Source organism: Furipterus horrens, unplaced genomic scaffold (assembly GCF_987537825.1).
Source record: "Furipterus horrens unplaced genomic scaffold, mFurHor1.1.pri manual_scaffold_3, whole genome shotgun sequence".
In the NCBI taxonomy this organism is placed as follows: Eukaryota; Metazoa; Chordata; class Mammalia; order Chiroptera; family Furipteridae; genus Furipterus; species Furipterus horrens.
In genome coordinates, this window is record NW_028327173.1 from 161,203,787 (window position 1) to 161,231,568 (window position 27,782).

Sequence of the window (27,782 nt, forward strand, 5' to 3'; positions counted from 1 at the left end):
ATAAGCACGGGACTTCTTGGGGCCCATGGGTTCCCAGACAGTGCTGGGAGAGAAGCTGTGTGTTCAGAATGGCATTGTCATTGTCAGGGAGCAGGAGAGGGATTATTTAGATTAATAGAAAATGCTAAGGAGGGAGTGAAATTTAAGTCCATGAAGTTCCTGCCGCAGCTGAAATTCCACTGCATGACTTCGAACGAGTCACTTCACCTCTCCGGGCCCTGTTTACTCGTCTGGAAAATGAGTGGGTAGAACATGTCAGGCTCTGCCTAAGCTGAAGATTCCAGCCCTGTCTCAGGGAACTAAAAATTCATGAATTAGGGCAGTCATTTATCGGGTTAAGCAAGACCCCCGTGCCTCTCTGAGAACCATAATATTGTGAAAATTTGGCTTGAGAATGGGACCTTTGTAAAAAAGGTGAGGAGTGTCCAATTCACACATTCTTTTGAAATTCAGACATCTGGTCTGAGGCAGAGATGCAGCAAAGTGAGGCAGATTTCAGTCTGGACAGACTTCTTCATAATGCAAAGATTAACAATGCCCTAATGAGGACATCTGTTAATTGAGGATCTCAATTTAAGAAAGGAAGGTGCTAAAATTTATTTTTATGTGGGCTCTTTGGAAGTTGAAAGTATTTTCTCATGGAGACATTGTTATAAATCGGGGTTAGGTTGTCAGGTTAGCTAACAAAAGTTGATCTAGCTCATGACACAGCAGAAATAATGTGTTGACTATAAAAAAACAATATAAGAATAAATGTGCAATGTGGCAGCGTGTATGTTTGGTGACTATCATCAGATACATTAATGTATACTTAGACACTTAGAAAATACATAGTGGGCCCTGGCCATGTGACTCAGTTGGTTGGAGTGTTGTCCCATACACCCCAAACGGTTGAGGGTTTGATCCTCCTTCTGGACGTATACTTAGGTTGCCGGTTCAATCCCCGCTCTGGGTGTATACTGGAGGCAACTGATCCATGTTTCTCTCTCACATCGATGTTTCTCTCTCTTTCTCTCTCTCTAAAACCAATAATAATTTTTTAAAAGTACATAGAGAACCAATTAATTCACCAAACTGAATTGTGAGTGCCTGTGTGTCAGGCACAGGTCTGGGCCCAGAGTGAGATGCAGGCCTTGCCTGTGAAGAGCTCACTGTCTAGTTTTGGACCCTGGGTTCTCAAGTCAGGCCTCTTGGGGTTGCATCCAGGCTCTGTTGCTCGCTGGTTTTGAGACCTTAAGCAAGTTACTTACCCCCCAGTGCCTCCATTTCCTCATTTATAAGCAAAGGATACAACAGTTCCTCCCAGAGGGAGTAACTTAAGAATTAAGTGAGGTGCCCTTGGAAGTCAGTGCAGGGTCCAGACTGAGCTCTCTGTAGTTGCTTTTAGGCCTGCCTGGCTTAGAGACTTGTCCTTGGGGATATGACCAGCAGCTCACCTGGGGCTGATAGTGAATTGGGCCCCTGGTCCAGTTCCCCAGGTGTAGCCCCAGAATGAGATGGGTAGAGTTGGAGCTCATTGGCCACAGAAGGAGAGAAGTATGGGAGGGAATGGAGGTTAAGGGAAAAAAACGTCTCCTTTTCCCCAGAAGAGTTAAGGAATACCTTACCAGCAAAGACGGTGCCTTTGGGTGACAGGCTGAGCTCCCAAGAGCTGTCTGAGAAATGCCTGCCAGTCAGAGGGGTGTCAGAAGTACCAATGGGGAGGGAGAGGAAAGGTACTGGCAGCCGAAGGAGGGATAGGAACAAGAGTAGGACCCCGACAGTGGTGCCCTGACCATCGCCATCGGTCCCTGCAGTATTGCTCACAAGGGGGGGGTGGTTCTGGGAAGGGTCTAATGGCTGTCTGTGTGTCTTGAGGTGGCCAAAGCTTTCTTTGGCTTGTGGACTTGATTCAAGTACCAGGTGTTTGGCCTCTAAGCAGACTCGTATCTATGAGGGATCTGTTTTATTCCCTGGGAGACTTTGTCTCGGGAGCCTGGGGTGGTTGGCAGTCAGGATGACAGCAGACCAGCCTCTTCAGGATGTATTGCTTTGTTTTAGGGCCCCACACTTGAGAGAGTACTTGATGCTACCACCTGGTGGGTGAGGAAGGACCTTTGAAAGTTTAACCTGAAGAAGAAAAGACAGAATAGGATGGTATGAGGGAGGTCTCAAGGCTTCAAGTGTTGGAAAGGCAGTTCTTTGGAGGCAGAATTGTACTGTGCTTGGTTGGTCCCAGTGAGATTTCAGGAACGCAGATAACAGCTCAGCATGAAAGAGACATTTCCATGCCTGAGCGCTGCCAGCAAATGGAAAATTGTGTTTTGAGAGGTAATGTGTTTCCAGATCCTGGAAGCAGAGGCTGGGCGGCTGCTTATCTGCCAAAGATATGGTGGGGGGTAGGTGGGGGGTAGGGATGAAGGGACATTGTAAATTCAGACTCAGGTTTAAATCAGAGAAATTTAACCCGAGAAATTTGGTGTCCCAAATAGTGCTGACTTTCTCCCACTTTATGAGTGAATGAGGAATGAATGAATGAATGAATGAATGACTATTTAAGTCTGTTTGAGCTTACCTGAAGAAATGGAAACTTTGGTAGGCCAGAGAGAGGAAATAACATTCATCTGCCATTTGGGCATCAGATTCTTAATCACAGGGATGGACGTGAATTTAGAGGCCATTGGATTGTTCTGCTCATGACTCTCTTTAGGCCACAATTACTTGTATTTCAGTTGTGAATATGTTTACATGTGGGGCTACAAACTCCTTAAGAATGGCACTGGGTCTTGTTCAGTTTGTATAATTATTGAGTGTAGACAATCGATGTTGACTGTGACTGTGCAAATTCTTACTTGTATTCCCTTTTCCCCTGACATTTGATGGCTGTGGAAATGTGGCTCATAGAGGTTGTGACTTGTCTCAGGTCAAACAGCTCATGAGGGGCTGCCGTGAAACTAGGACACCCACTCCCTCCCGCCTCCAGCGCCCCTTCCATGTAGATCACGCCCAGAGGTTTATGAGCAGTTGGGATGTTTCAGTACCCGTGATAGCTTTTTACTAAGCTACCATCCAAGGACACACAATTCAGGATGCCCTTAGTGCTTGGCCAGGGCTCTGGTGGCAAACAGCAGATTTTTCCAGATATGAGGTCTGTGACTCCCCAAAGCCTCTCTGAGATGCTGTAACTGTCAGAGCTGGGGAAGGCTGCCAGGCTTTCCGAACTCTCAGCGGCAGGCCTGTAGGGACTTGAATGAGGGACCTCCCCTTCTCCTGCAGAGCTGGTCGTAGGGATAGGCCCAATCTCTGAAAATAGTATTCAAGGGGGCTTGTCAAACTCATGGGTCACCTGGGCTGGTGTGGCTCTCTCAGGGCTCAGTTTGGTGTGTGGGGTCCCCAAGGTCAGAACCCTGACAGAGGCAGTGCTGTGGCCACTGAATGGAGTGGGGTGCAGGCCTCCCGTCAGATGAGGCCTGGAAGGCCGTGCAGAGCCCAGGGCAGAGGCTGAGCCCTGCACGGGCACTGGCCCACAGTGTTGCAGCTCTCACTCAGGGCAGGCTGGATAAGGGGCTTAGAGTAGAGGGGATGCTGGGGAACCCCTGTGTACCGGGCAGATGCCACGTGTGCCTGGCCAGACACTCACACTGAGCCCTTGCAACCACCCTGGGAGCAGACAGAGCGTGACCTCCCCACTTCGCAGAGCAGGAAGCAGAGGTTCCTGTCCCACAGCTGGCGAGTGACCAAAGCAGGGTGAAGATAATGCTGAGGGTCACGGTAATCACTGCTGTTTCCTTAGAGCACACGGCACACCTGGCCAGGTGCTACATACTTTACACACGTTACCTTTAATCCCCACCACACCCCTGAATCGCCATTGCAGGAAATTGCAGCTCAGTAGAGGGTTATTGAGTGGCTCAGAGTCACGTGGCTGGAAGGTGGCAGAGTCAATATTTTCACCCAGGTCTACATGACTCTGGAAGTCATACTCTTTCCTTGTCACATCCGCACTGGCTCTTTGGGATGAAGCTCGTGATACACTCAGTGTTCTAAGTGGACTGGGCTGAACCTGCAAGCAGGTCTTTTCACGATGTGATGGGCTAGGTCTCACGGCAATAACAAACAGCCCCAGATCTCAGTGGCTTAAGTAAGAAAAGCTTCTTTCGTGCTCATGTTATGCCTCTCACCTGGGTTGTGGCGGTGTGTGGGCCGAGTTTGTTTTGCCCATCAGAGTCACTGGGGGACCCTTTGGTCTGTGACTGTGATCGCTGCAGCAGGGCAGGGGCACGTGGTGAATCACTCTCTGCCTCTTAGAGCTTGTACCTGGGTATGGTACCTGTTACTTGCACTCATATTTCACTGGCCAAAGCTAGTGGACAGGGAAGTACAATTATACTTGTGCCTGGAGGGGAAAAGGATGGAAATGTTTGGTGAGCCACACCATGGTGATTTATGGGGGCCTCTGTGGTAGGTGCCCAAATGGCTTTTTAAAAAAAACTGATGGGCCCTGTCTCTTGAACAGTCCTGGGGCAGGTCTTTGATTAGACTTGGTTACTTTATCCCTCCTCCTCTGTCTCTCCCAGAAATTCAGAGGGGGAAGGTGGCATTTTGTGCTCCCTTTATTCAGAAACAGAGGGACTGAGTGAGAGTCCTGCCAGGAGCCATGGCTGGGAAACAATTGTTCCAAGGGGATGGAGGCCAAAACGTCACCACACCTCCTTCAAACCTCTGTCTAGAAGGAAATCTGTGATTTATGTCCTGTAGCTTCAGGGTGGCGTATACTAATTCCTTCCTGGACACTGTTTGCATAGTGACTAGTGTTTTGACATCTGGCACTATTATCTTTCATTTTTCTTGATCCATGCAGTGAAAGGATCCATAACACACCCCAGTTTTTAAGGAAACCAAATTACGACTCAGAGTAATTGTTACTTGGGTGAAACCTCAGAGGGTACAGGTGACCGTACCTGGGTTAGAACATTCCCATTGCTGGCCCTGCTCCCTTTGCTCATCAGTGAGAGCTGGCTGAGGACCCCAGCAGGCTAGCCCGCAAGGAGGCAGCCAGAGACCGCGGTCTTTGCAGGAACCTGGTCCGCTCAACTCTGTCCTAGGGAACGGCCAACATCTTTTAAAGAGGAAATAAATAAAGGTCACAGTTGTATGTCTTAACTCTGGGGGCCGTGGGAACCGGCCTCAAAACAGGCGGGAGCATTTGCCCAGCCTCCTGCCTCCCAACCACGTGATGTCAGGTCCACTTTTCTTTCTCCGGTTCTTGCGGCCATGGAGGTAGGAAGACAAAGGGAAGAGTTGACGATTTTCTGCATGGAAATCTGTTCTAGTTTGGAGGTGTGAAGAGGCACTAATGGGAATGGTCATCGGAATGAGAGTTCCTAATCTAAGCATGTTCATTAAAATTTTTTTAAGTGGCATGTTTCCTAAAGCTTAGGGTTGATTTTTTTCTCCTGTCATCTATGGAAATATGGGAGAAGCAAAATGGGGCAAGTTGAAGGATCTGTTTTCCTAAATAACAAGATTTCTGGGAAGGGAACAGTATAGAACTGTGAACTCGATTAGGACCTATTGGCTTCCAGATTGATCCTTTGCTTTATCTTGGAGGGGTCCCCGTGTCTCCCCAGTAGGCAGTGCTCTGGAGAACCTGCTTGTTTATATTCTGTCTTCAAAAATCCTGTTGAACCTGTTGGATGTGTGTGCTGACAGCAAGCTGATTTTAACCATTTGTAAAGCCATCTGGTCTGTCAGAGAAATGTGACTCCAACTGGGTGTCTGACCCCTGCTTTTTTCCTGCTGCCACTCCCCCAAATTTTCCTAGTGACGCAGAGCTCTGGACACATAGTACTGTCTGGGTGGAGTCCCTTCCGCCAGCCAGCAGCTCCTTGAAGGGCTAACTGCACCGTGGGGGGATGTTGAGTTCTATAGACATAACTTCTGCTTGCTGGCCACAGATCAGCTTATACTGTGGCCATAGTGGTGAAGGAAGCGGTGTCTTCCATATATAATGTGAGGCTCTTTTTGTCTGCTGGAAACTGTGAGGACCCAGGAAAACTAGGGAAAATTTTGCAAGAACTTTTTGAGGAATGGTGTAAAAAAAAAAAAAAGGCAAAAACATAATTAAAATTGTGTGACTCTGGGCTCTGTTTCAGAGGAGTTGCCGAAACCCTGTTTTTATGATACGATTACATATTCATTTTTTCCCTCTTTAAACCAGGGCATGTGGACCCAGTTGGCTGGTATGGATCTTCCTTTTCCCTTCTTTGGTTGACTGGGGAGTTTTCCCTGAGGATGCTGAAGAACCCAATAGCATGTGGCAGAGATCAGAGGGAGTTGGAGAGCTGAGTGCAAGTCCTCCTTGTGCAACTTCTGGCTGCCTAATCTTAATATGTAGCTCTCATCGATTGAGTTCTTAACTGTGTGACTGAAACATTGCTACACACTTAGAGCGTGTTTCTATTCATTTCTCAGAACGAGAGGAAAACCAAGGTTTAGCAAGAAACAAGTAGGGCCAGTCTGAGTTGGCTGACTCCAAGGCCTAAACTTTTTTTCCCTTTTGTTTTTATTGAGGTAAATTCACATGACATAAAATTCACCATTTTCACTATTTTAAAGTGTACAGTTTAGTGGTTTGTATAATTGACGATGTTGGGCAACTGTGACCACTGCCCCAAGTTCAAAAAATGTCCATCATGTTCGAATGAAACCCCTTACATTTGAATTCCCTTCATCCCCCACCCCTGGCAACCATGAGCCTTTTTTCTTTCTCTATGGACTTGCCTCTTGTGGATGTTTTGTGGCGATGGAATCATACCATATGTGAAGGCTTCAACTATTGAGCATATCGCCTCTTGGGAAAATCACTCGACCTCATTAAGTGCAGAGTATTTTTATCTGCACCCTGGTTGTTTCTACAGGTTTGTTGTGTGGTTTAAATGAGCACCTGTGTCAGATACCTTCTGTGAGCAAGGGTGAGGTGTTTTATTAGCATAACTTTTGCCTTGGACCTGTGTCTGAATTATAGGCCGCTCTGAGAACAAATTTTGCTGGTTTTTAACTATTTAAAGGGAAGTACACTGACTTAACTCACGAGGAGATTGTGGAGAAAATCCATGATATTTTTTACCTATGTAATCACTGGGTTACAAGTATGATTAAAAGAGAGTATCTTTTAGGTGGTTTTATAAGCAGGAAAACCACCACTGGGACAATGAAAAAACAAAAACAGAACACCAGAATGCAAATAAAACCTTCATTAAGCACGATATGTTTATACTTGGTGAGTTACGGCAAGTTGGTGACCTTGGGGAAGAGAATGAGCTAAGAATACTTGGCCCTGCTCAGTGGCAGGAAGGTGCCCGTCTGCAGATATATGGTTCTCAAGCTCTAGATGCTGTGGCAGGGACACTGGGAAGCATGATCTGAGGTTAGTTGACAGCATGAGAAGATGAAATTGAAGCATACTGTTTAGGAGTTAAACTTGTGGCATTCTTAGTTTAACTCCATGATTGCTTAATACTGCTGGTTTCTTCAAGTTCATTTGGGATTCCAGCTGTAGAGCTGGCAGAGACATTGAAATTAGTTAGACTGACCACTTCAAGTTACAGAGGAGAAACCTAAAGGCAGATGGAGGTTGAATGACTTGCCTGACGTGGCCATGCAGTAAATTATTAGCAGAGTCTGGTCCAGAATCCACATCTTCTAACAAAAGGAAATGAATATTGACTTCCATTGTTCTTGGCTTTGGGATCAACTCTTCCTTGAACATGCTTGGGGTGTTGGGAATGAGTACCCTCTTCTTTGCCAAATTTACTCCCATCTTCTTCACGCACTGCTCTCTTGCCAGAAACACACGAACACAAACAAACAAACAAAAATAAAAAGTGCTTATCCAACTATGTAATCAATGCATTCTGAACTGCAAATGTGTTAGAAAGGAATGGTGTTGGCATTTGGGAAATACAGTGAGGGAGTTTTTGGAAACTCTGATCTTCTCAGAATAGGGTTTTGGAAATGATGTTTTTCAATGGCTCTCTCCCCACTGCTTGACCGAACAGTAGTATGCAGAGTGAAAAAGGAGAAAGAACCCACCGCTGTCTGCTAGTGTAGTGATTTCAGCTTTTCCAAGCATTTTGGATTTTTCGGACCCATTTAGAACAAGTAGTACCTATTACACTTTCTGTAAGGATGTGAATTGGGCTCAATGGGATCCAGGGCTTGCGTAGGTCACAGTGTGAGCTGGCTGCAAAACCTGCAGGAGCGCCTGACACCCAGTCCCAGGCACCAGAGTCACACCAAAGAGCCTAAAGGACTGAGAACTGGGATCTGAGCTGGAAGCCCTGCAGGGCGGCCCCGAGGTCAGAGCAGCCTCTCCTCAGCGCGGACCTCACTACTCAAAGAGGGAGCCACAGACCGCCTGGGAGCTTGTTAGAAATACAGAGTCCGGGCCTTGCTCCATCCTTCCGGAATCAGAATGAGCACTTTACTTAAGGAGATCCCCAGGTGAGTCCTATGCTCATTCAAGCGCGAGAGGCCCTGGTGTAGAGGCCTTTTGCAGTGAAATTCGCAAATGACCAGGGAAAGAGATGAAGTGAGCAGCATATGACTAAATTAGATGTTTCTATTCCGAAATAGTTCACTGTTGCTCAGGTGAGGGGGAAGATGAAGACACAGTACTTGGGACCTGGTTCTTTACACGTGCAGAGTGAGAAAGGGACTCGTTATATTTGTGATTCATGTCCTCGTTGTTCGAAATGAAAGTAGATGGTGAAAAGGGGTCACCTCCTAGCAGATGACCTGACCCGGGGGACTCCTAGGGTGCCCGTCCTCTGAGATCCTGTAGCCTCCACACAGTGGAGGGTGGAGGCAGCCACTGACATGGAACCGACACACCCACATTCCCATCCCTGGACTCAGGGCTTCCATGCCTCAGCTGTTTTCACTCATTCAGCAAAACAGGGAGACAGAAAAGAAACAAAAGCCAGCAGTGCCAGAGGCCTTGTTAATTAGTGAGACCCACGGTGCCTGTGTGTTGGGTCTGCACTGTGACAAGCCAGGAGGGCCCTGTCCTGTGAGGTCACTTGTCCATCAGGAGCAAGCCTGTCTGAGGTTTTGGGGCTGGGCTCCTGGGAGGAAAGCCTCTCAGTGTCTCTGGACCAGGAAAAGCACTCAGATGTGGCCACGTGGGGTGCAGTTTGGGAGTTTCGTGGCTAAAAGTTTCCCTTGGCCCCCAAAGACACTGTGAACATTTCTAAATGTGGGGGGTAACTCGTGAAAATGTGCCAGCTTGTAAGCAGGTCATTATTTGCAGTGAATGTTGGTACGTGGCAGAGACTTGTGTGTGTGTGTGTGTGTGTGTGATGCAATTGTATATTCCTACCCCCAGCCCCCCTTTAAATCAGTAATTGGAGCATATGGTTAAAAGTCAACTATTCCAGAAGTAGTGGAAATTTAGCAATTCAGCAAGTTGAAACATGCTCTTTGTCTGTTTTGGAAGACTTCTTAGTTGCCATCAGTTGAGCAGACCATCCTCGGCTGGGAAATGGGGCTAAATTTTTAATGAATTAGCCAACCAAGAAACCTGACTTGCCCTTGCAATAAGAAGGGAGTCATCTAATTTGTGCGGTGCAGTTGCCCTGGAGAGACTGTGTGAAGATCTCGATTCTCTCTTTTGAGAAACTGAGGCTTGGTATGTATCTGGTAACAAATGCGCCCTTGGCTAACTGAAGCCAAGCCTGAGGCTTTAGAGCCATGCTGGGTGAGCTGTGCAAAGTCCTGCCCTTTCAGAAACAGGTGTGGGTTTCATCGGCCTGGTCATAATAAAAGGGTGCTATAAGAGCCATCACCTCATTTAACTAGATATTTCCAATAGTTTACAAGTTAGGTGACTTCATCCTCCTTTTGCAAATGAGGAAATTAAGGCTGCAGGCCAGGCCAAACGTAAGGCCCCAGAAAGAGGCACAGCCTGAATCAGACTGCTTTTTCTTCTGCACTGTTAGGGATGCATTTTTAGGCATAAAACTGAGATTTCCATTCTGAAGATGATTTATGTCTGTGTTCCTTGGGCTGGGATGTGTGCACATGTGCTGGGTGGGCTGGGGGTGGGGGTGGGGAGAGGGCTTGGCAAAGCTCTCAGGTGGAAGTGGCACATTTTCCTGGAACACCCACGGCACAGTTATCGTCATGTAAAAAGACATGGAGTGGAATGACAAATGTCATGGTATCAAATGCAAAATGTACATGCATTTTTGATGGAAAAACCCAAGCCTTGAAAGCAGTTCTCTGTAGTCCCGTGGATGTCTCTCCTCACCCCGCTTTGGACTTCTCTGCTTTAGGGTTGCTCGGGTGGAAGCTTTGGAGAAGTGCTCACGTAAGTGCACGTCCTGGGCCGTCTGGGCCGTTTCCACTCTCCCGCTGTATGTGGTGAGAAGGAATTTCTTAGCTCTGTAAACCTGCGTGGGAGAGTTGGCACCGCGCTGTGTTTGCACAGCCGCTCTGGGCCCCAAAGCTACTATCTTTCAGGGCCCAGGGGTGTCTGAATGTGCTGGGGACGGGTTTCTAGAGGCTGGAGGTGCGAACTGGGCGGGGAGGTGGTTGTCTTCCAAGTGCCTGTGGCCATTGAGAATCAGTTTTTTGAAAGAAAAAAGTTTTTTTTTTAATGTTAATATCTGTTGAATTTCTGTCGCTTAAAATTAAAAGGTTATAAGAGGGTTTGCAATGGAATATTTGCCCTGCTTCTTTCCATAGCCCTGACCCCTGCCTTGGAGCCAGTCAGTCAGTGTTACCAGTGTCTTGTGTAGCCAATTACACACATATTTATTCCCTTTACCTTCTTTTTATACAAACAGAAGTCAACCATGTGTAATATTCTGTTCCTTGCATTTTTTCTCACTTTCTCATTCCTTGTTTTATTGAACAGATATAACTTATTTAACAAGTGTGCGATTGACATTTAGTTGTTTTCAATCTTTTGCTATTATACTGCTGCAATTAATAACTTGTTTATATGTCATTTTACACACACATAGGATAAGAGCTAGAGGAAAAGTTACTGAGTCAAGAGAATATACATTATCATTTCGATTGATACCAAATTGCTTTTTAGGAACTCAGAGCAGTTTCTAGCCCCAATAGCAGTCGATGAGGCAGCCTGTCTCCTTATGGCACTCACACACTGTGCTTATCCAGCCTTTTGACCTTGACTGTCTGATAGGTGCAGTAATGATTTCAGTGCAATTTGCAGGGATGGTCTGATCCTGAAAAACAATGGAGCGTAACACATCTGCTACTTTTGCCTTTGTGGTGATGACCTTGTGTGGTGTTTTCAACCTTGCGGAGTGGCAGAGGAATTGAAATTGATTTTTGTTAACTACTTATAACTGAATAGTAGTTAAAATATTAAAAAGCAAAGTGATGTAATCCTTTTAAAAAATAAGTACTACATAGGTGATATGACATGCTAAATGAATTGTTAGAAACTGTGGGCTCTTCGGTTTTATTTGTGATGGAACATCCTCTCTAATCTTGCTACAATATACATGCCAGCAACTTAAGTGAGGTCAGCAGTATTTGTCCCCTGTGACCTGTCTAAGTAGATCTTTCCCAGCTCTGGTCCTGGTGGAGTTCTGCTCTGTGTGCCACATTCATGAGATACAAATGTAAGCATTTGGAAGAGATGATGCATAGATCAAAGGTCCAAGTTGGAAGGGCGTTTGGCGATCCCCTTGACTGATTTTCTTTTCACTGGGAAGTCATCAAGAAGAACTTGCATGTGGGATGTTCCTTGAACAAAGGGTTATGGTTTTTAGATTTTTAGATTCCAGGACTGTTGCAGGTGAATCAGGTCTGGTTTCAGGAAAAGGAAGTTTGTCTTATGGGTTTTATAGAAAATAGTACACTGGACTGGTTGTGTGTGGCTGGGTTGGGATAAGGAAGAATTACATCGATTTGCTTTTTAATATTCTGGTTTGTCAACAGAGGGTTGAGTTAATTTATTGGTACACATAATGTGGCCTACCACACAATGAAGACACAAAGAAAAACATATTACAAGTAGTCAAAACAGGATGAAGTATCTCAACACACACAAGCTCCCCTAGAGTCATGCCTGCTCACCCTGTGACACTGAAAGTGGGGACTGGAGCAGACCCTTGTCAGTCATAGCTGCACCGTCGATTGCCTGATCAGTCCTCCCAGGACTCACAGGGTACCCCCACAGCTTTGAAGCAGGAAAAAACAAATTCTAAACATCAAAATACAGCATGTGTATATCTAGCATGTTGGGGTGTCAGTTCGGCCCCAGTCCAGGTTAAATCAGGTCTGGTGTTGTATGTTTGTTCTTCCTGCGGTTTCTGGATGAACCAGAAAGCACTGACCACACATGTAAGTGTTCTTCGCTTCACCAGTTGACCGGGCAGCAACCTCTAGTCTCCTTTCCTTTTCATAGTGCCTGGGCGGACCGCCGGCCACTGGGTCAAACGTGTCCCCTCTCCCCCTTTGTCGCAACTTAACTTCCTGGTTTCCTGTCTTTTTTTCCCTCTTTTTAAAAAATTAGCTGTTTAAAATGCTGATTCAACAATTTAAAATGCATGACCCAGTGGTTTTACTATGTTCACAGAATTGTGCAACCATCACTACAATCAGTTTTAGAATATTTTTATAACCCCAGAAAGAAACCCTGTACACCCTAGCTGTTCTGTTCTGCCCCAGGCAACTACTGATCTACTTTCAGCCTCTAGATTTGCCTGTTCCAGACATTTTACATAAATGCTTCCTTTTGTGAATGGCTTTTTTTCCCCATGTAGCACAATGTTTTAAAGCTTTATTCATATTGTATTATGTGTCAGTATTCATCTCTTTTTGGACCCACCCCTCAAATATTCCATTGTATGGATAGACCACATTTTGTTTACCCATGTACCAGTTGTTGGACATTTGGGTTGTTTCCTGTTTTGGCTATTATAAATAAAGCTGCTATGAAGTTTTTGTGTGGCCATATGTTTACATTTTTTTAAGTATATACTTAGGAGTAGAATTGCTGTATCATATGGTAATGCTGTTTAACATTCTGAGGAATTGCCAAACTTTTTCTGAAGTGGTAGCACCATTCTACTTTCCCATCAGCAATGTCTGAGGGCTCTGATTTTTCCACATTCTCGCCAATGCTTGCTATTATCCGTGGGTGTGAAGTAGCATCTTGCTATGGTTTTGATTTGCATTTCTCTAATAACTAGTGATGTTAAGCATTTTTTCATGTGCTTATTGGACTTTTGTATATCTTCTTTGGAAAAATTTCTGTCTACTCAGATCCTTTGCCTAATTTTTAATTGAGTTATTTATCCTTTTACTACTGAGTTAAGAATTCTTTATATATTCTAGATATGGGTCTTTTATCAGATATATGATTCATAAATATTTTCTCTCATTCTGTGCATTGTCTTTTCACTTTATTGATGATATCATTTGCAACACAAAAGTTTTTAATTTTGACGAAGTCTAACATAGCTATATTTTCTTTTGTCACTTGTGCTTTTGTTACTGTGCCTAAGAAGCCCTTGCCTAACCCAAGGTCACAGATATTTACTCCTATGTATACCGTTAAGAGTTTTGTAGTTTTAGATCTTACATTTAGATCTGTAATCCATTTTGAGTTAATTTTTGCATGTGGATATATAGGTCCATTTGTCCTAGCAGTATTTGTTGAAGACTGTTTTGTCCCCATGGAATTGTTTGAGCACCCTTATTGAAAATAAATTGGTGTGAGGATTTATTTTTTGAGTCCCAATTCTATTCCGTTGATTTATATGTGCATCCTTACGCCAGTACCACACTGTCTTGATAACTGCAGCTTTGTAGTGTCTTATCTTCTAATGGAAAAGTTAGGGCAGGAATAGGCAATCTAGACTCTTTCTTTCCCTGGTCTGACCAGTTACTGGATTCTTCAGATCCCTCTTCAAACTTTCAGCCACACTTTATTTCTCCTCATTCATCTTGTTGGTGTAAGTAGGAGATGATATCCAAGCTGTGCTGAGAAATCCCAGCTGCTGGGCCCTGAGTTTTCATTTCGCAATGTCAGCTAGCTGCGTTCTGACTCCGGTAGCTTGGCTCTGGGCTTCCCCAGATGTATAGAATTAAACCTTTGGGTTGGGAAAAGATGTACTGGTTTCTGAAACTCTCTAATTGGTTAAGTTAAGGATAATACAGCTAACTGTACTGTTAAAATATTTAAAGATCTTTCTGAACGGCTACGCAAGCAAGCAAGCTGTCTGGCAAATAGCTCTCCCAGGTGGGCTGTGACATTGCCTTTGAAGCCGAACCTTGTCCTCCCTGGGCCTTCCTTTCCTTGCAGGCATCTGCACTGCTGTTTTATGAGCATCCAGTTTGCTACTATTGGCATCATTGTAGTAGTGGAGAAATGGAAGGTGAGAGATCTGCAGGAGAGGTGGAATTCTGGACAAGGCCGTTTATCATCACTTCAAGTTACTGAGCCAAAAAATGAAGAAGTCCATGAGACATCTGGAATTAACAATAACCATCCTATAATCGTTGCCATCCCTTTCTGTTAGGAATTGTGTGCAGCACAAGCTCATTTTCAGATGATGGTGCCTAGAGCTTACACTATATCGTAATTTAAGCAAATTTCATTTCCTGATTTGTATTGGATGTTAAAGAAAATCTATAGTCAGAAACCATCCTTCATCAAGAGCTTCAATTAAGGGGCCCTGCATATGGCGAGGGGTCACAGAAGTGAACTCAACAGAAGGCAGTGGTTACAGGTTACAGAACAGGTAGTGGATTCAGTCTGCTTGGATGCATTTCCTCCTAAGTGTACACGGACAAGTTCCTTAATGTACCAAGTCTCAGTTTCTTTGTCTTTAAAATAGTAATAAGAATAGTACCCGACTTCCAGAATTGTTTACAGGTTGAAATCTCATGTGAGCCCTTAGTGTTTACCTGAGCATCCCTTAGCTCCCTCTCCAGGGCCCTTCTGGCGGCCGCAGCTCCCTTTACTTCCTTCCTTGCACACACAAGGGCCTCCTCTAGATGTCAAGGACTTAACCCAGGCAAAGGCTGACAGACTTTTCTGTAAAAAGCCAGATTAGTAAGTATGTTAGGCTTTGTGACACCACAGGCCATGTGGTCTTGGCCACTGCCCCTCACTCTGCTGTTGTAACATGAAAGCCATGGATAGGTGCCCAGCAATGGGTGTGGTGGCATTCCAGTAACACAGTGTTTTTCCCAGCAGGTGGCAGGTAGGCCTTGGCCTGTTGGCTGTAGTGTGCCAACCCCTGGCCCAGCACAGTGCTGGGCACATCATGGGTTTTTAATAAATGTCAGCCATCCTCGGAGCTGGAACTGCTCCCTTGACACTGGTTTCCTTGTTTTTAACAGAATGTTGAGGTCCTGGCCAGTCGGAGCACCCCTTTCGAGCAAACCCAGGTTGGGGCTGAGCTGCAGGTGAAGGCTCTGGAGGAGGAGAATGAGAAGCTGCGGGGGAGCCTTGCAGAGCTGGAGCAGAGCGTCGCGCGGCTTCAGAGGCAGGTTGCTGACCTTAAAGACGATGAAGCCAAGGCGAAGGAAACCCTCAGGAAGTATGAGGTGAGGCTCCTGGGCCCTGTGCCCAGCTGGGGCAGCTGCGATCCTTTTTCCCTGTGTGAGCCATTTCAGAGGCAGGAAGGGATCTATTGTCATAATTTAGTGGGAAAGGTCAAAGCACTTGTGACTATGTCCTCTCTGCGCACCACACCTTTCGTTTCTCTGCAAGTGGTTTGAATGGGAGCTGAGCTTCTAACGGGGCTTGGGAACAGGACTGATGCGGTCAGGGCGGGCAACACACTTGTAGGCACAAGACTCCCCACCCACGCAGACGTCAGACATGCTCTTCTTGCTGAGGCTGAACAGAGGCCTCTGCAGACTCGAAAAGGCCGTCTGGACACCACCGCCGGGTCCGTTCTCTTGAATGACCATTTATTCTTTGTTAACATGCAGCTGATGGTCTTTGAAGTCACAAACCAGTTTAACAAACCAGTTCTCTGGTCTTCCAGGTTTCTAGAGGTGGGAGGCTGTTTGCAACAGACAGGTACTGCTGGCAGCTGACAGTAAAAGAGGGGACAGAAGAAATGTAAAGGGAGGTGTGTTCCAGCAGAGGTCACCTGTCGGGATCACCTGGAAGCGTTTCCCAAAACTCTGTGTGCCCGAGTCTATTCAGTACCTGTTCCAGGGGCGAGGCTGAATATGTGTATTTTTAAAAAAACCATCCCAGGTGATTCAGATGTTCGCACCTGGCTGAGTATGGAACTGCAGACAGGCACGCGCATCCAGGGACGTGGCTGCCATGTGCCACCTGGGGCCCGTGGCGCCGCTGGCTGTGCCTGGGGTGTCTCCTTTGTGCCTTTTGGGCCCCTGAGCCAGCTCCACAGCCACAGCACACATCTGAGCACATACTGACCCCGTGTTTCGCTGCAGGGGGAAGTTCGGCAATTAGAGGAGGCCCTTGTGCGTGCAAGAAAGGAAGAAAAAGAAGCCACAGCAGCCAAAAGGGCCCTGGAGAGTGAGCTGGAAGATGCACAGGTAAATGCTGAGAGCTGTTGTCTTTATCCCTCACCCAGGAAGCCCGAGAGCAGAATAAGAGGGATGTGCACGGATTGCCAGTGGTCCTTAGCTTCCGGGTTGCTCCTTCATACCAGTAACCACCCTGACCTCCAGTAGCCAATAAAACAGTGGTTCTTAACTGGAGGACATTTGGCAACATCTGGAGGCAGTTTTGGTTGCCACAATAGGGGAGATGCTACTGGCATCTAGTGAATAAAGGACAGGGATGCTGCTAAACATCCTCCAATACAAAGCACAGGACAGCCCTCACAGCAATGCATTATCTGGCCCCAAATGGCAATTGTACAGAGGTTGAAAAATACTGGTCTAGACATTAAAGAGCTTGACAGCTTTCCAAAGATAAAACATAAATTGTGTAAGAAGGCTGGCGGGATCGGTCTGATCCGCAGGGCAGCGTGGAGCTGGCTCTCTGGCAGAAGCCAATTTTCTCTCTCTGGGCAAATAGGCTCCAGAGAAGAGTACAGTCCTTGAAGATGGCTTTAAAAGAGTAGGAGGAAGTTGCTTCCTTGAAACTAGATAGCTATCTCTATTCAAAATCAGTAGATGCTTAGGAAATTAGATTTTCCCATTTGAAGGTTAGAACACTTGATTGAAGTACAGTCTAAAAGAAAATAAAAGTCTGCACTGAAGTTCAGGTTGACTTTGCACAGTGACCTCCACGCGATCCAGGTATCGCCTTCCTTCTACCTTCTCTCAGGTTTTAAAGAAGCAGCACCAAGCGTCCCTCAGCTGAGTTTCTAAGAAGGTGCAAGCCAGTATTTTTGAGCAGTTGTCTAAGAGGAGGTTGTTAAAGTTTTCCATTAGGAGCTTGAGGGCAGGTGGGGGAGGGGCACATGAAACATGGTGAGAGCGGATAGCGGGGTCCAGATTCAGATTTGTAAAGGCCTAGTGGCAGCTTTCCTTTCCGCAAACAGCTGTATCTCTTCAGGGTAGAGGAGAGGAGCCTGCGTGTCCCTCATAACTCAGGGGCCCTCACCACCCCCAATCAGCTATTTCTGTCTTCCTCCTGGCTTTGGACAGAGACCTTGTGTTTGCATAGAGTAAGGCCCTGTTTTTTTCTGAGTTTGGTGTGAGTGTCCTTGCTTTAGATCTTGCTCTCTCTCCCTCTCCCTTTTCCTCTCCTTCTCCACCCTCCTTCTCTCCCTTCCTCCCTCTCTTCCTCCCACCCTCCCCTCCACCCATACCATCCATTCAGTCATTCTGTCCATCCAATCTTTGGTAGAAACCCTTGCTCAGTTGATTTTGAGTGGATGGCAGTTTCACTGTGCTGCTGTTTAAGGTTTGTGACAGCTACAACCCAGCCCCCAGCAAGTGGGATTTAACTCTGAGCTAGTTGGGGACAGAAAGGAGAAACGTGTGTACTCTACAGGGACAAAAACCTGCACCTTCGTGTCACGTGCGCATGGAGCGCTGGGGGCAGCTATCACCGGCCCTCAGTCTTCCTTGTCCTTTGGTCACACCAGAAGGTTTCACACCTAAGGAAACAGTTCCCCAGCTGTGAATCCAGGCTCACAGCTAATTCAGGGGGAGAAGAGAGGATGGCCTCCAGGCCCAAAGATCTTAATCTAATCGACACCCACCCCACCTCTGAACCTCTGCCCTTGCCTTGGAAATTATCTCTCACGTGTGACTTTTGTTCGAGCCTGTTTTCCCAGGGCGTTGAGGTGGTCAGAAGGCTCTGTGCAGCGTGTGGCCATTTAACACCGTTCAGTAGGAATTTTAAAAGGGCCCAGCCTCTCACCATTGTTAATCTGGATGATCTGGTCTCAAAAGTAGTTCTGTGAAAAATGCATCATCACCCTAAAATATTTCATTTTCTCCAAAATCTGGAAGCAGGTAGTCAGCCGGCTCCTTTAGCTTGATACCTCTTTCTGCGTGCTTCTCTTCCCCACGCTGGCTCAACCCAGCCTCTTTCTGCGTGCTTCTCTTCCCTAAGCTGGCTGAACCCAGAGAGGAAAAGGAAAGAATAATTTTTCCCTTAACACATGCATTTTACATTTCAAAATCTTTTTGCCTTAGCAATCTGTTGCATTTTTATGTGTGATAAATATATTTCTTTGCAGTACCTGAATGCCCCGTGAACTTAGGTCTGACTTACTATGACTTTAATCAGAAAGTGACAGAGGCTCTTGAAGATGCTGGTTTGGGTTTGCCGGACCCCTACCACTTGTAGATCAACTTGAGAGTTTCATTAAAGGCAGAGACATCCACGATTCCCTTGAGAAAAAGCTCCTGCAGATGGGGAAGTAAAGAAACCTCTGGAGAAGCCACAGTTTTCTCCCTCGGGGAGGGATAAGGGTTTACGTTTCTGTGTGCCTTCACCTCCCCGGATTGGACTTCAGGATTAAAAAGCCCCACTACCTCTGCTGTTGCCTCCCCAGTTATTGTGTGGCTTCCTTCTGATCAGCCTCCTGTTCATTAAGCCCCGAGGCTCACCTGGGACTTGGTTATTGTTAATGGGAATGAGTGGGGATGTTACTAAGTCATGTAGTAAAAGGCTCTGCGATCCCTGACAGATGACGGTCCCCCAGCTCAAGGGCACTCACTTCTACACCCACCAACTTTGTGCTTTGGATTTTCCAAGTTGATAAATTTCCCTCCAGTTTTGATTCCAGTATGTGCTGCTGGTATTGGAAATAGAGTCACTGTAGCTACAGAGCATTTCACTCCTAACTCCCAAATGCAAAATTGCCAGCTTTGCTTCTTTTCACGAGAATTTGAGACATGATTTCTCAGCAGTGATGTATTGGAACATGTTTCTTGAATAATCAAAGAGGAAGAGCATTGTGTTGAACAACATTTCTAAACTTTAGAGTATGTTAGAATTACCTGCATAACTTTCAAGTGTAAATCTGTAAATTGTAGATTCCATAAGAAAGGGTAGGATCTGCATTTAAAAAAATACTGCCCCTTGCTTGGTGATTCTGATATATGAAGTATTTAGACCACTTTAGGGGATAGGTATTAATTTTCAACCAGTGAGTTTTATTATATGCCTAACAGTGAATCTGGGCTGTGAGACACACCCAGAGAGAAAATCTATTCCTTGCTTTTAGAGGTTTTACTACCCTGCAAGAGAGGCAAGCATACAAGAAATACTTTTTAAATAATTTAGCCTAAACTGTTCTTCTAGGAAAATGTTTGTGAGTTGAGAGGGTGGGATAGGGTGTTGGCTGGGCCCAAGCTAGAGTGGGTGAATCTTCGTCTCCAGGCCCAGGAGAGCGGAGCTGGGGGTGAGCCCTGCCTGAGCCAATGGTGAAGCCCAAGTGCACACACCATATGGAGGTTGAATGGGGCTGTGGCTGACCTGTCTGCTGGCCTGGAGCCCCTGGGATTGGAATTCAGGAGGAAGAAAAAGAAAAGCGGGGGAGACCTGTAGGGGCAGGGTTTGGGTTGGATCCTGAAGGTTCTCTGGGAAGCCATCCATCACCCTCCGTATTTGTACTTGTTTTCCAAGAAATTACATTTTGAGATACATGTTTCTGAGCATTTTCTCCCACACAATGGACCCACACATCGCTTCCCTTACCCTGTGCTCCCCTTTGCCCCCAGTACCGCTTGGTCAGCCGTAGACAGATCCCAGGCGTTGGCCCTGTCTCTGGTGTGTGCCTAGCTGGGCTGTGGTGGGAAGTACCCCTGCCAGTTGTCCCACACTGAACTTTTGATTGACCCCCTTCAGCACCTTTTCTTCCCCCAACCGCTTGTGTTGACTTTGGTTCCCCACAGCAATTAACTTGAGCAGCCGGGCTGGGTTGGCTGGTTTTTTGTGGCGCTCGGAGCCAGAGGGGCAAGGACGGCCTCCCCAGGTGGCTGTTGGGCCCAGGTCAGGTGGTTGGCTGGCCACGCGGTTCACATGCCCTGCACACCAGGAGTGCCTAACATGACCTCGGAGTGTTTTCAGGATGCCTGAGTTAGTGCACGTGTGACAGACACTTGTAAACTGTTAAGCACTGTAAACATAGAAACCATTCTCTGTATCCGGCCTCTGCAGGGACACAGACTAAGTAGGTTCTAAGCAGGCTCTGTACTAAGCCACACTCCACCCTCAGCACCTCACAGCACTTTCCGGGTGTGTGGGTCCTGCGTCCCCGTGCTGAGCTGTGATGCTTCTTGACATCCTCACTCCAGTGTTCTTAGCACGCAGCCATTCCAAGAAGCTGCTGTAACCTTCCTCAGGCATTTTAGGATTTTGTTATAGAAGGGCATGCTTTTTACGTAAAGGGGTTCAGTCTGTGTGGAGTTGTGAGACGAGAGCTCCAGAGAAACCCAGGGAAACCATCACCCCAAAGATGCCTGCATTTTATAGTAACTGCTAGCATTTGGTGCTAATTCACTAGATAACCGTTCATATGCACTTTTTCGAACTGGTGTCTCTTCCATTTAACAACTTCTGCTTATCAAGTTCATCATCCTGGGGATTGCCAAGTTCTTTTTCTTTTGTGTAGGAGTCCAACCCATGTAATCTCCCTGTACCCACGTGGACTCTTGGCCTATGGACAGTGTTCTCTGCCCTTATAGGTTCATTTTTAGTTTTTTTTTTTAAATCCTCACCCAAGGATATGTTTGTTGATTCTTTTTAGAGATAGATGAAGGAAGAGAGAAAGAGAGACAGACAGACAGACATCAATCAGTTTCCTCACATACGCACCCCAACTGGGGATCAAACTCACAAACTAGGTACGTGCCCTGACCAGGATTGAACCTGCAACCTTTTGGTGTACGGGACTGCGCTCCAATCAACTGAGCCACCGGCCAGGGCCATTTTTAGCTTTCTTAATTGTAATGATCATCTAGATAGCAGAGCGAATTCAAGAATGTTAAGTGCAATGCTGAATGTCCCAGGATGCACACTGCCGCTTACGTTTAGGTTGGTCTCATGTATGACTTCACCTCCATTTTCAAGGATGAGCAATCAGGTTTTTGGACACTGGCCTGAATGGCCACACCCAGCAGCCTCGGCCATTTTACACCCTTTGTCCACCTCTATATTTTTGGCTAAGTCAGCTTGGTCCCTGAATTTCAGAAGCAGCAATGTCCTTGTGTCTCTGTGATGACTTTATTTTGATCCTTTTCCTTATCACCAATGTGACAGGTCTAATTGCCTTGTAGTATCATTGTAAAACTCCCTCTGCCGCCTGTTCTTGTGGCTGACCTGGTAGGTAGATGACAACGCTGTCCTTTCCCTGTCATCTGCAGAGAAGTCTGAGTCGGGCCACCCAGGAGCAGAAGCAGTTGTCTGAGAAGCTAAAAGATGAGGCTGAGCAGAAGGAGCAGCTAAGGAGACTGAAGAACGAAATGGAGAATGAGCGATGGCACCTTGACAAGACCATTGAGAAACTACAGAAGGAGGTGAGGGAGCAGGAAGAGGTGAGAGAGCAGGGGAGGGAGGGGGCATGGGGAGGAGAGTAGGGTGGGGCACATGCCTGGGCCGGGACCCAGACCCCTCTGAAGGCCTGATGAAAGCTCAGGAAACCTGCAGTTATGTGTAAGCATGAATGTGTCAGGGATCTGCAGATCCCTGAAACAGCTCTTTGGACTTATGGAGAATCCCAGATACAGAGAAACTGGTCTAGAATATGCCAGTACTGTCTGGATTCTGGGCCTCGAGGGTGCTTCCCAGTTAGAGGTGACTAAACCTGGATAGCCATGACTAGGCCCTTTGCAAAGTTTTGGGGAGGAGATATGGTCTATATTTGGACGGGACCCAAACCTAGCTCCCTGGTCCCAGATGGAGCATCACAGGTGGGCTCACACCCACGTCACTTCTTCCAGATGGCTGACATTGTCGAGGTGTCCCGCACGTCAACACTGGAGCTCCAGAACCAGCTGGATGAGTACAAGGAGAAAAATCGCAGGGAGCTTGCGGAAATGCAAAGGCAGTTGAAGGAGAAAACCCTAGAGGCAGAAAAGTCCCGCCTGACTGCTGCAAAAATGCAGGAGGAGGTAATGCCTGGCCAGACCAGTTCCTGGTTCCTCCTTATTCAGAGAACCCTTCCAGGCTGTGAAACTCTTCCAGGAGAGACTTGGGGCAGATTTTTAAGACAACATTTGTGTTTGATTCCTCAGTCTTTAACCCTCTGGATATTTACATGGGGCAAATGACATTCTAAGACACAATGAACCCAGGGCCTTTGAGGTAAAATGGATAAAACTCTAACTTGACCATTTTCTTGATTAAGACAAAATTTTCTACCTAAAAAGTTTAACTACCGTTTATGGAGCACCGGTGGTATGCCCAGCTGTGTCCAAATGATTTATAGGTATTAATGTTTTAATTTAGTTCTAGAACAGGGATTGCAGTAACTGTGTGTTTTTTTCTTTCTTTCTCCCATTTGTTTAGAAAATATAGACTTTTATTGGAGTGAGAATGGTAGACAAGAATTTCAGAACAATAATGGAGACAAAAAGAAACCTTCAGGAATTTATGAGTATTGAAATTACTAAACCATAGAGCAAAGTAACCCAAATGTTAGCTCCCTTCATTCTTGACTTCTAAAGGACTGAGAGAAATAAAGGGAATGGTTTTGATTATTTTAATGGAAAGACGAAACCTCTAAAATGCAAATACATGAATGCTGATTTCTAGCTATGCTTCTTGCCAGCTGGATGACCTTGAGCACATTACCCCAATTTTCTGAGCATCTGTTTCTACCTCTTTAAAAATATACAAAATAATAATAATTTAATAATTAAATGAGAGAACATGTGGAACTGTACAACAGAGAGTCTGTATATCCTGGACACTAATGTTATTATTGTTATTTTTATTCCAAGTCTTACTTTTTTCATCAGCAGTGCCAAGAGCACTAAGGTTCCACAGGAAAACAAGTTTTTCTTTAACAAACAAACTTTTAATATCTTTGATGATCAAAGAAGAGTTGCGCATGAGTCAGTGTTGAAAGTGTTTGGATGAACAATGGGTATTTATTGCGAACTCTTCAAGAATGCTTCTGAAAGGATCCTGATACCAGAGCCCCTCCTCTGGCGCAGGGTCAAGTGATACAGAAATCCAAGTGAAAACTGAAATTAGCTTATTGCCATCACATTTCTCATTGGCATTAAGAAAACAAACCATTTTCATTTCTACAACTGATGGGCGGGGATTCAGATATTTGCCAGGAGACTAGCAAACATCTGCGGTGCAGTTCTTTTTTATTTTTTATTTGTATTTTTTATTTAATATGCTTTATTGTTTATGCTATTACAGTTGTCCCAATTTCTTTTCCCTTTGTTCCCCTCCACCCAGTGACCCCCCTCCCTCCAGTTGTCCCCTTCTTAGTCCATGCCCATTGGTTGTGCATATAGTTCTTCTCAACATCTTTCTATCTGCTCCACTCCCTTCTACTATGCTTCTTAATTCCTGTACCATCTCCCTCTCTTTCCCCCCTTCCCTTTCCCCACTGACCTCCCCTCAAAATGTTACCCATACCTATAGTTCTTTTCCCACTCTTGTTGCCTACTTAGTCTGCCTTTGTTTCAATTCCCTAGCTTCTGTTTTTGGTTGTTGTGATAGTTTTCATTTTAATGTTCATAGTTTTGGTCCTCCTTCTCCTAAACAAGTCCCTTTAACATCTCATATAACAGTGGTTTGGATCTGATGAACTCCTTCAGTTTTACATTGTCCTGGAAGCACTTTCTCTGCCCTTCTATTCTGAATGATAGCTTTGCTGGATAGAGTATTCGTGGCTGTAGGTTTTTGCTTTTCATTGCTTTGAATATTTCTTGCCAGTCCCTTCTTGCCTTCAGAGTTTCTTTTGAGAAATCAGCTGATAGTCTTATTAGGACCCCATTATACGTAATTGTCTTCTTCTCTCTTGCTGCTTTTAAGATTCTCTTTTTATCCTTAATTTTTGACATTTTGATTATAATGTGTCTTGGTGTGGTTCTTCTTGGGTTCAGTTTTTTTGGACCCTCCTGTGCTTCCTGGACTTGTAAGTTATTTCCTTCCCCAAGTTAGGGAAGTTCTGCTTCATTATTTTTTCACATAATTTTTCAATTTCTAGTTCTTCTTCTTTGCCTTCTGGCAGCTCTGTGATTTGGATGTTGGCCCGTTTATAGCTGTCCCATAGGTTTCTGAGCCTCTCCTCATTTTCCTCACTTCTTGTTTCCTCTTTTTGCACTGGTTGACTGTTGCGGTGCAGTTTTGATCTTAGAAAATCATAGTGTCAGCGCGACCCCTGCAAACAGCTTCTTGCTTTTTCTAGGATGGTTATTCTGCTAGAATCTTCAAGTTGGAAGGAACCTCAGTTAGTGATCTTCTAGTTCGATGAGAAAACTGAGGTCCAGAGAGGTTAGTTAAAGCCAGATAGAAACCAATGTTGTCTGTAAAAGATTCCTTACTGTGAAAACAAAGACGGCCTTTCCTAGACAGTGTTGAGACACTGTTTCCACTTGAATGATAGAAATAGACACCTCCTCATTCTAGAAGGAAAGGACAGATACCCCCTGAATCAAGCTGCTAAAGTCATGGAGTTGTTTAAGACAAAAGTTATTTAAGTCAAGATCACTCAGGACCCTTGAAAAACTTAAGCTCAACTCTGTCCACACCCCGCCCCCCCCATTGCCCCCATCCTAAGCGAAAAGAAAAAAAACTGCAGTCTGTCCCAAGTACTGTCACACTCGCATTCTTTGCTTTGAGGGAAATAGACATTTTACCTATTTTGCTTTTGGTGTGGAGTTAAGAAAGTTCTGATGTAGAAAATGGAGAATTTAAGACTTGGAATTTATTGTTGTTCAGTTTATCTTCTAAATATCACTTAGCAAAGGGCAGTTTTAAGTACGCAAAGGCAGCTCAAGTAGCTTCAAAGTTACTTGCTTACTTGTGATTCCACACGCTACACAGTTGTGCTCCTGTGCATATACTGCCACAGCCCGAGAGGTGTTCCCGGGACATCCTGGGTGGCTGACAGGAGGGATGTGCTGGGTCAGGGGGCTGAAGGGCCGTACTGGGCATTGGGAAGGATACCAACAAGGAAATGCAGGCTATACATTTACCTGCCAGTCATTCTGGCTCTCAAACCGATGTTCTTTTCTGGTATTATTTCATTTGATTCTTATAACAGCTTTATGAGGTAGGCTTTAAAATTATCCCAATATTTCAAGTTAAGAAACCGAGAGACTGGAGAGATTTAGAGTGTTCTAGGGTATAGTGCACCCTCTCTGTAGCCTAGGTTCACTTAGTGTTTTCACTCACAGCTTCATTTCCTAGTCGTCTTTTCACTCAGATACCACCAAAGCCAGACTAGGGTTTTTATCGGGAGAGGTCTCCTTCCAGGCTAGGCTATTTTCATAGGGATGTCAGGTGATCCCATCCCATCCGCCACCAAGGGAGGAACACATTTCTTAAAAGTTTCCCCACTGGTCTCGCCAAACTAGTCTAACCTATTGAGTGCCCCCACTCCCCCAAAACCATCTTTGGGGCTTTCCCAGCTTTTCTGTGAAAACCACCCCCAAGTGATGGTATTCTGTCATGGAGGCTGCCACTTCCATGTACTTCCTGAAGGGAATAACCCCCTGGTGTAGTCCCTTCATAAGGCTGTGCTTCAGCCATCTGCAGGAGGGTAGGAAGTTGAGGACAAAACAGACAGCCTTGGACTTCACCAGGTCTGCCCACACAGATGTTTCAGGAATATCTAGTGTGTGCAGAGTTGGTTCGTCCCTTTAGGGAGATTCCAGAGAAGTGGAAAAAGGGACGGACGGTCCCTTGTGAATCAAGCTCTTTTGTCTGTTGCAGCCTTCAAAGCTGCTAGTTCAGTGCCACCTCGTGGATGAAAATAGCACTGTCGGTTGTGACCTCTGATGACATGATTTTCTTCTAGGGAGCAGTGGTTTGCACCTGATAGGCATGTTTATATTATTAGATTTCATGCCTGCAGGTTGCTTTGGGGTCATTAATTTGGTCTTTATTTCCTCCTAACTTTAAACTTCTGTTGAGAGGATGCTGATGCAAGTGGGCAATCAGTTTTACCCTGGGAAGCACTTGTCTAGTTTAGTGGCTTTCACTGTTTCTGATCATGACCTAAGGTAAGAGATAACCTCTTGCATTGCAACTTAGTAATACATACATCCCTACAGATAGATGGATATTTAGTATAAAAGTTTCACAAAACATTATTTGCTTGTACTCTACTCTGAGTGTGTTTTTTTAATCCTCACCAAGGATATATTTATTGACTCCAGAGACAGAGAAAGAGAGGAAACAAACATTGATGTGAGAGTCGTTGATTGGTTGCATCCCATAGGAGCCCTGACTGGAATTGAACCCGCAACCTTTCAGTTTACAGGATGACACTCCAAACAACTGAGCCACACTGGCCAAGGCCTGAGTATTTTTTTCCTGTTATATTTAATTTTAAAATGCTGGTCAACATCTACTTTATTGAATTTATAACCCAATGGGTTGCTTCCTATAGCTGGAAAGCCCCCTCTTTCTGTAGAAGAGGGAACAGGCCCAAGGGCAGTGGGACTTGCACGCTGTCCACTAGGAGGTCTGTGCTCCCACCGTGCGCAGCGAAGCACCCTGGCCCCTTCTCATTCCAGATGCGCCTGATGGAGGAAGAGCTGCGGGACTACCAGAGGGCTCAGGATGAGGCTCTCACAAAGAGGCAGCTTCTGGAGCAGACGCTGAAGGACCTGGAGTACGAGCTGGAGGCCAAGAGCCACCTCAAAGATGACCGCGGCCGACTGGTCAAGCAGATGGAGGTCTGTGGGCCACGTGGGCGTTCCCAGGGCCTGGGGAGAGCTAGTAGGGACAGGAGAGAAGCAAGCTTTCTGCTCCGACCTCAGCCTCTGGGGACCCTTCAGTTAGGAAGGTCATGTCTTGATTTGGGGGAGCTGTTAGTTCATAGACTCCTAGGACACCCATGCTGGAAGGAGTGATGGAAGTAGTTTAGCCCAGTGTCCTCATTGCCTTGAAGAGGAAGCAAGACAGAGACCCAAAGAGGTTAGGTGCTTTTACCCAAGGGCACATTTTCGGTGTGCTCCTTTGGGCTGTGCTTTGGACTGCAGAGGAGACGAGGCTGTGGATGTACAGGGGCTGAGCTGTGACTAGAGTTCAGACTGCTGAACTCCTAGGGACATGCAGCGCTCGTTTGCCACGCCCCATGCTCCGTGACTGCTGGTTTTGACCCATATTCCCTTACAGATGATCCAGCTTTGCCAAAGCTAGCAGCACACTGGCTCAGTTCACT

At 45.8% G+C, this 27,782-nt stretch overlaps 1 protein-coding gene across 2 annotated transcripts in view; it reads left to right on the plus strand.

The window, feature by feature from the left end:
* Window positions 1-27,782, plus strand: part of CGNL1 (cingulin like 1) — a 144,855-nt gene that overhangs the window by 99,728 nt on the left and 17,345 nt on the right. For both annotated transcript variants that reach the window (XM_090270659.1, XM_090270660.1), the window contains exons 9-13: window positions 15,373-15,579; window positions 16,447-16,551; window positions 21,790-21,942; window positions 22,366-22,536; window positions 27,133-27,294. In XM_090270659.1, the coding sequence (XP_090126785.1) occupies window positions 15,373-15,579; window positions 16,447-16,551; window positions 21,790-21,942; window positions 22,366-22,536; window positions 27,133-27,294 (798 nt within the window). The remainder of the gene's footprint in view (window positions 1-15,372; window positions 15,580-16,446; window positions 16,552-21,789; window positions 21,943-22,365; window positions 22,537-27,132; window positions 27,295-27,782) is intronic.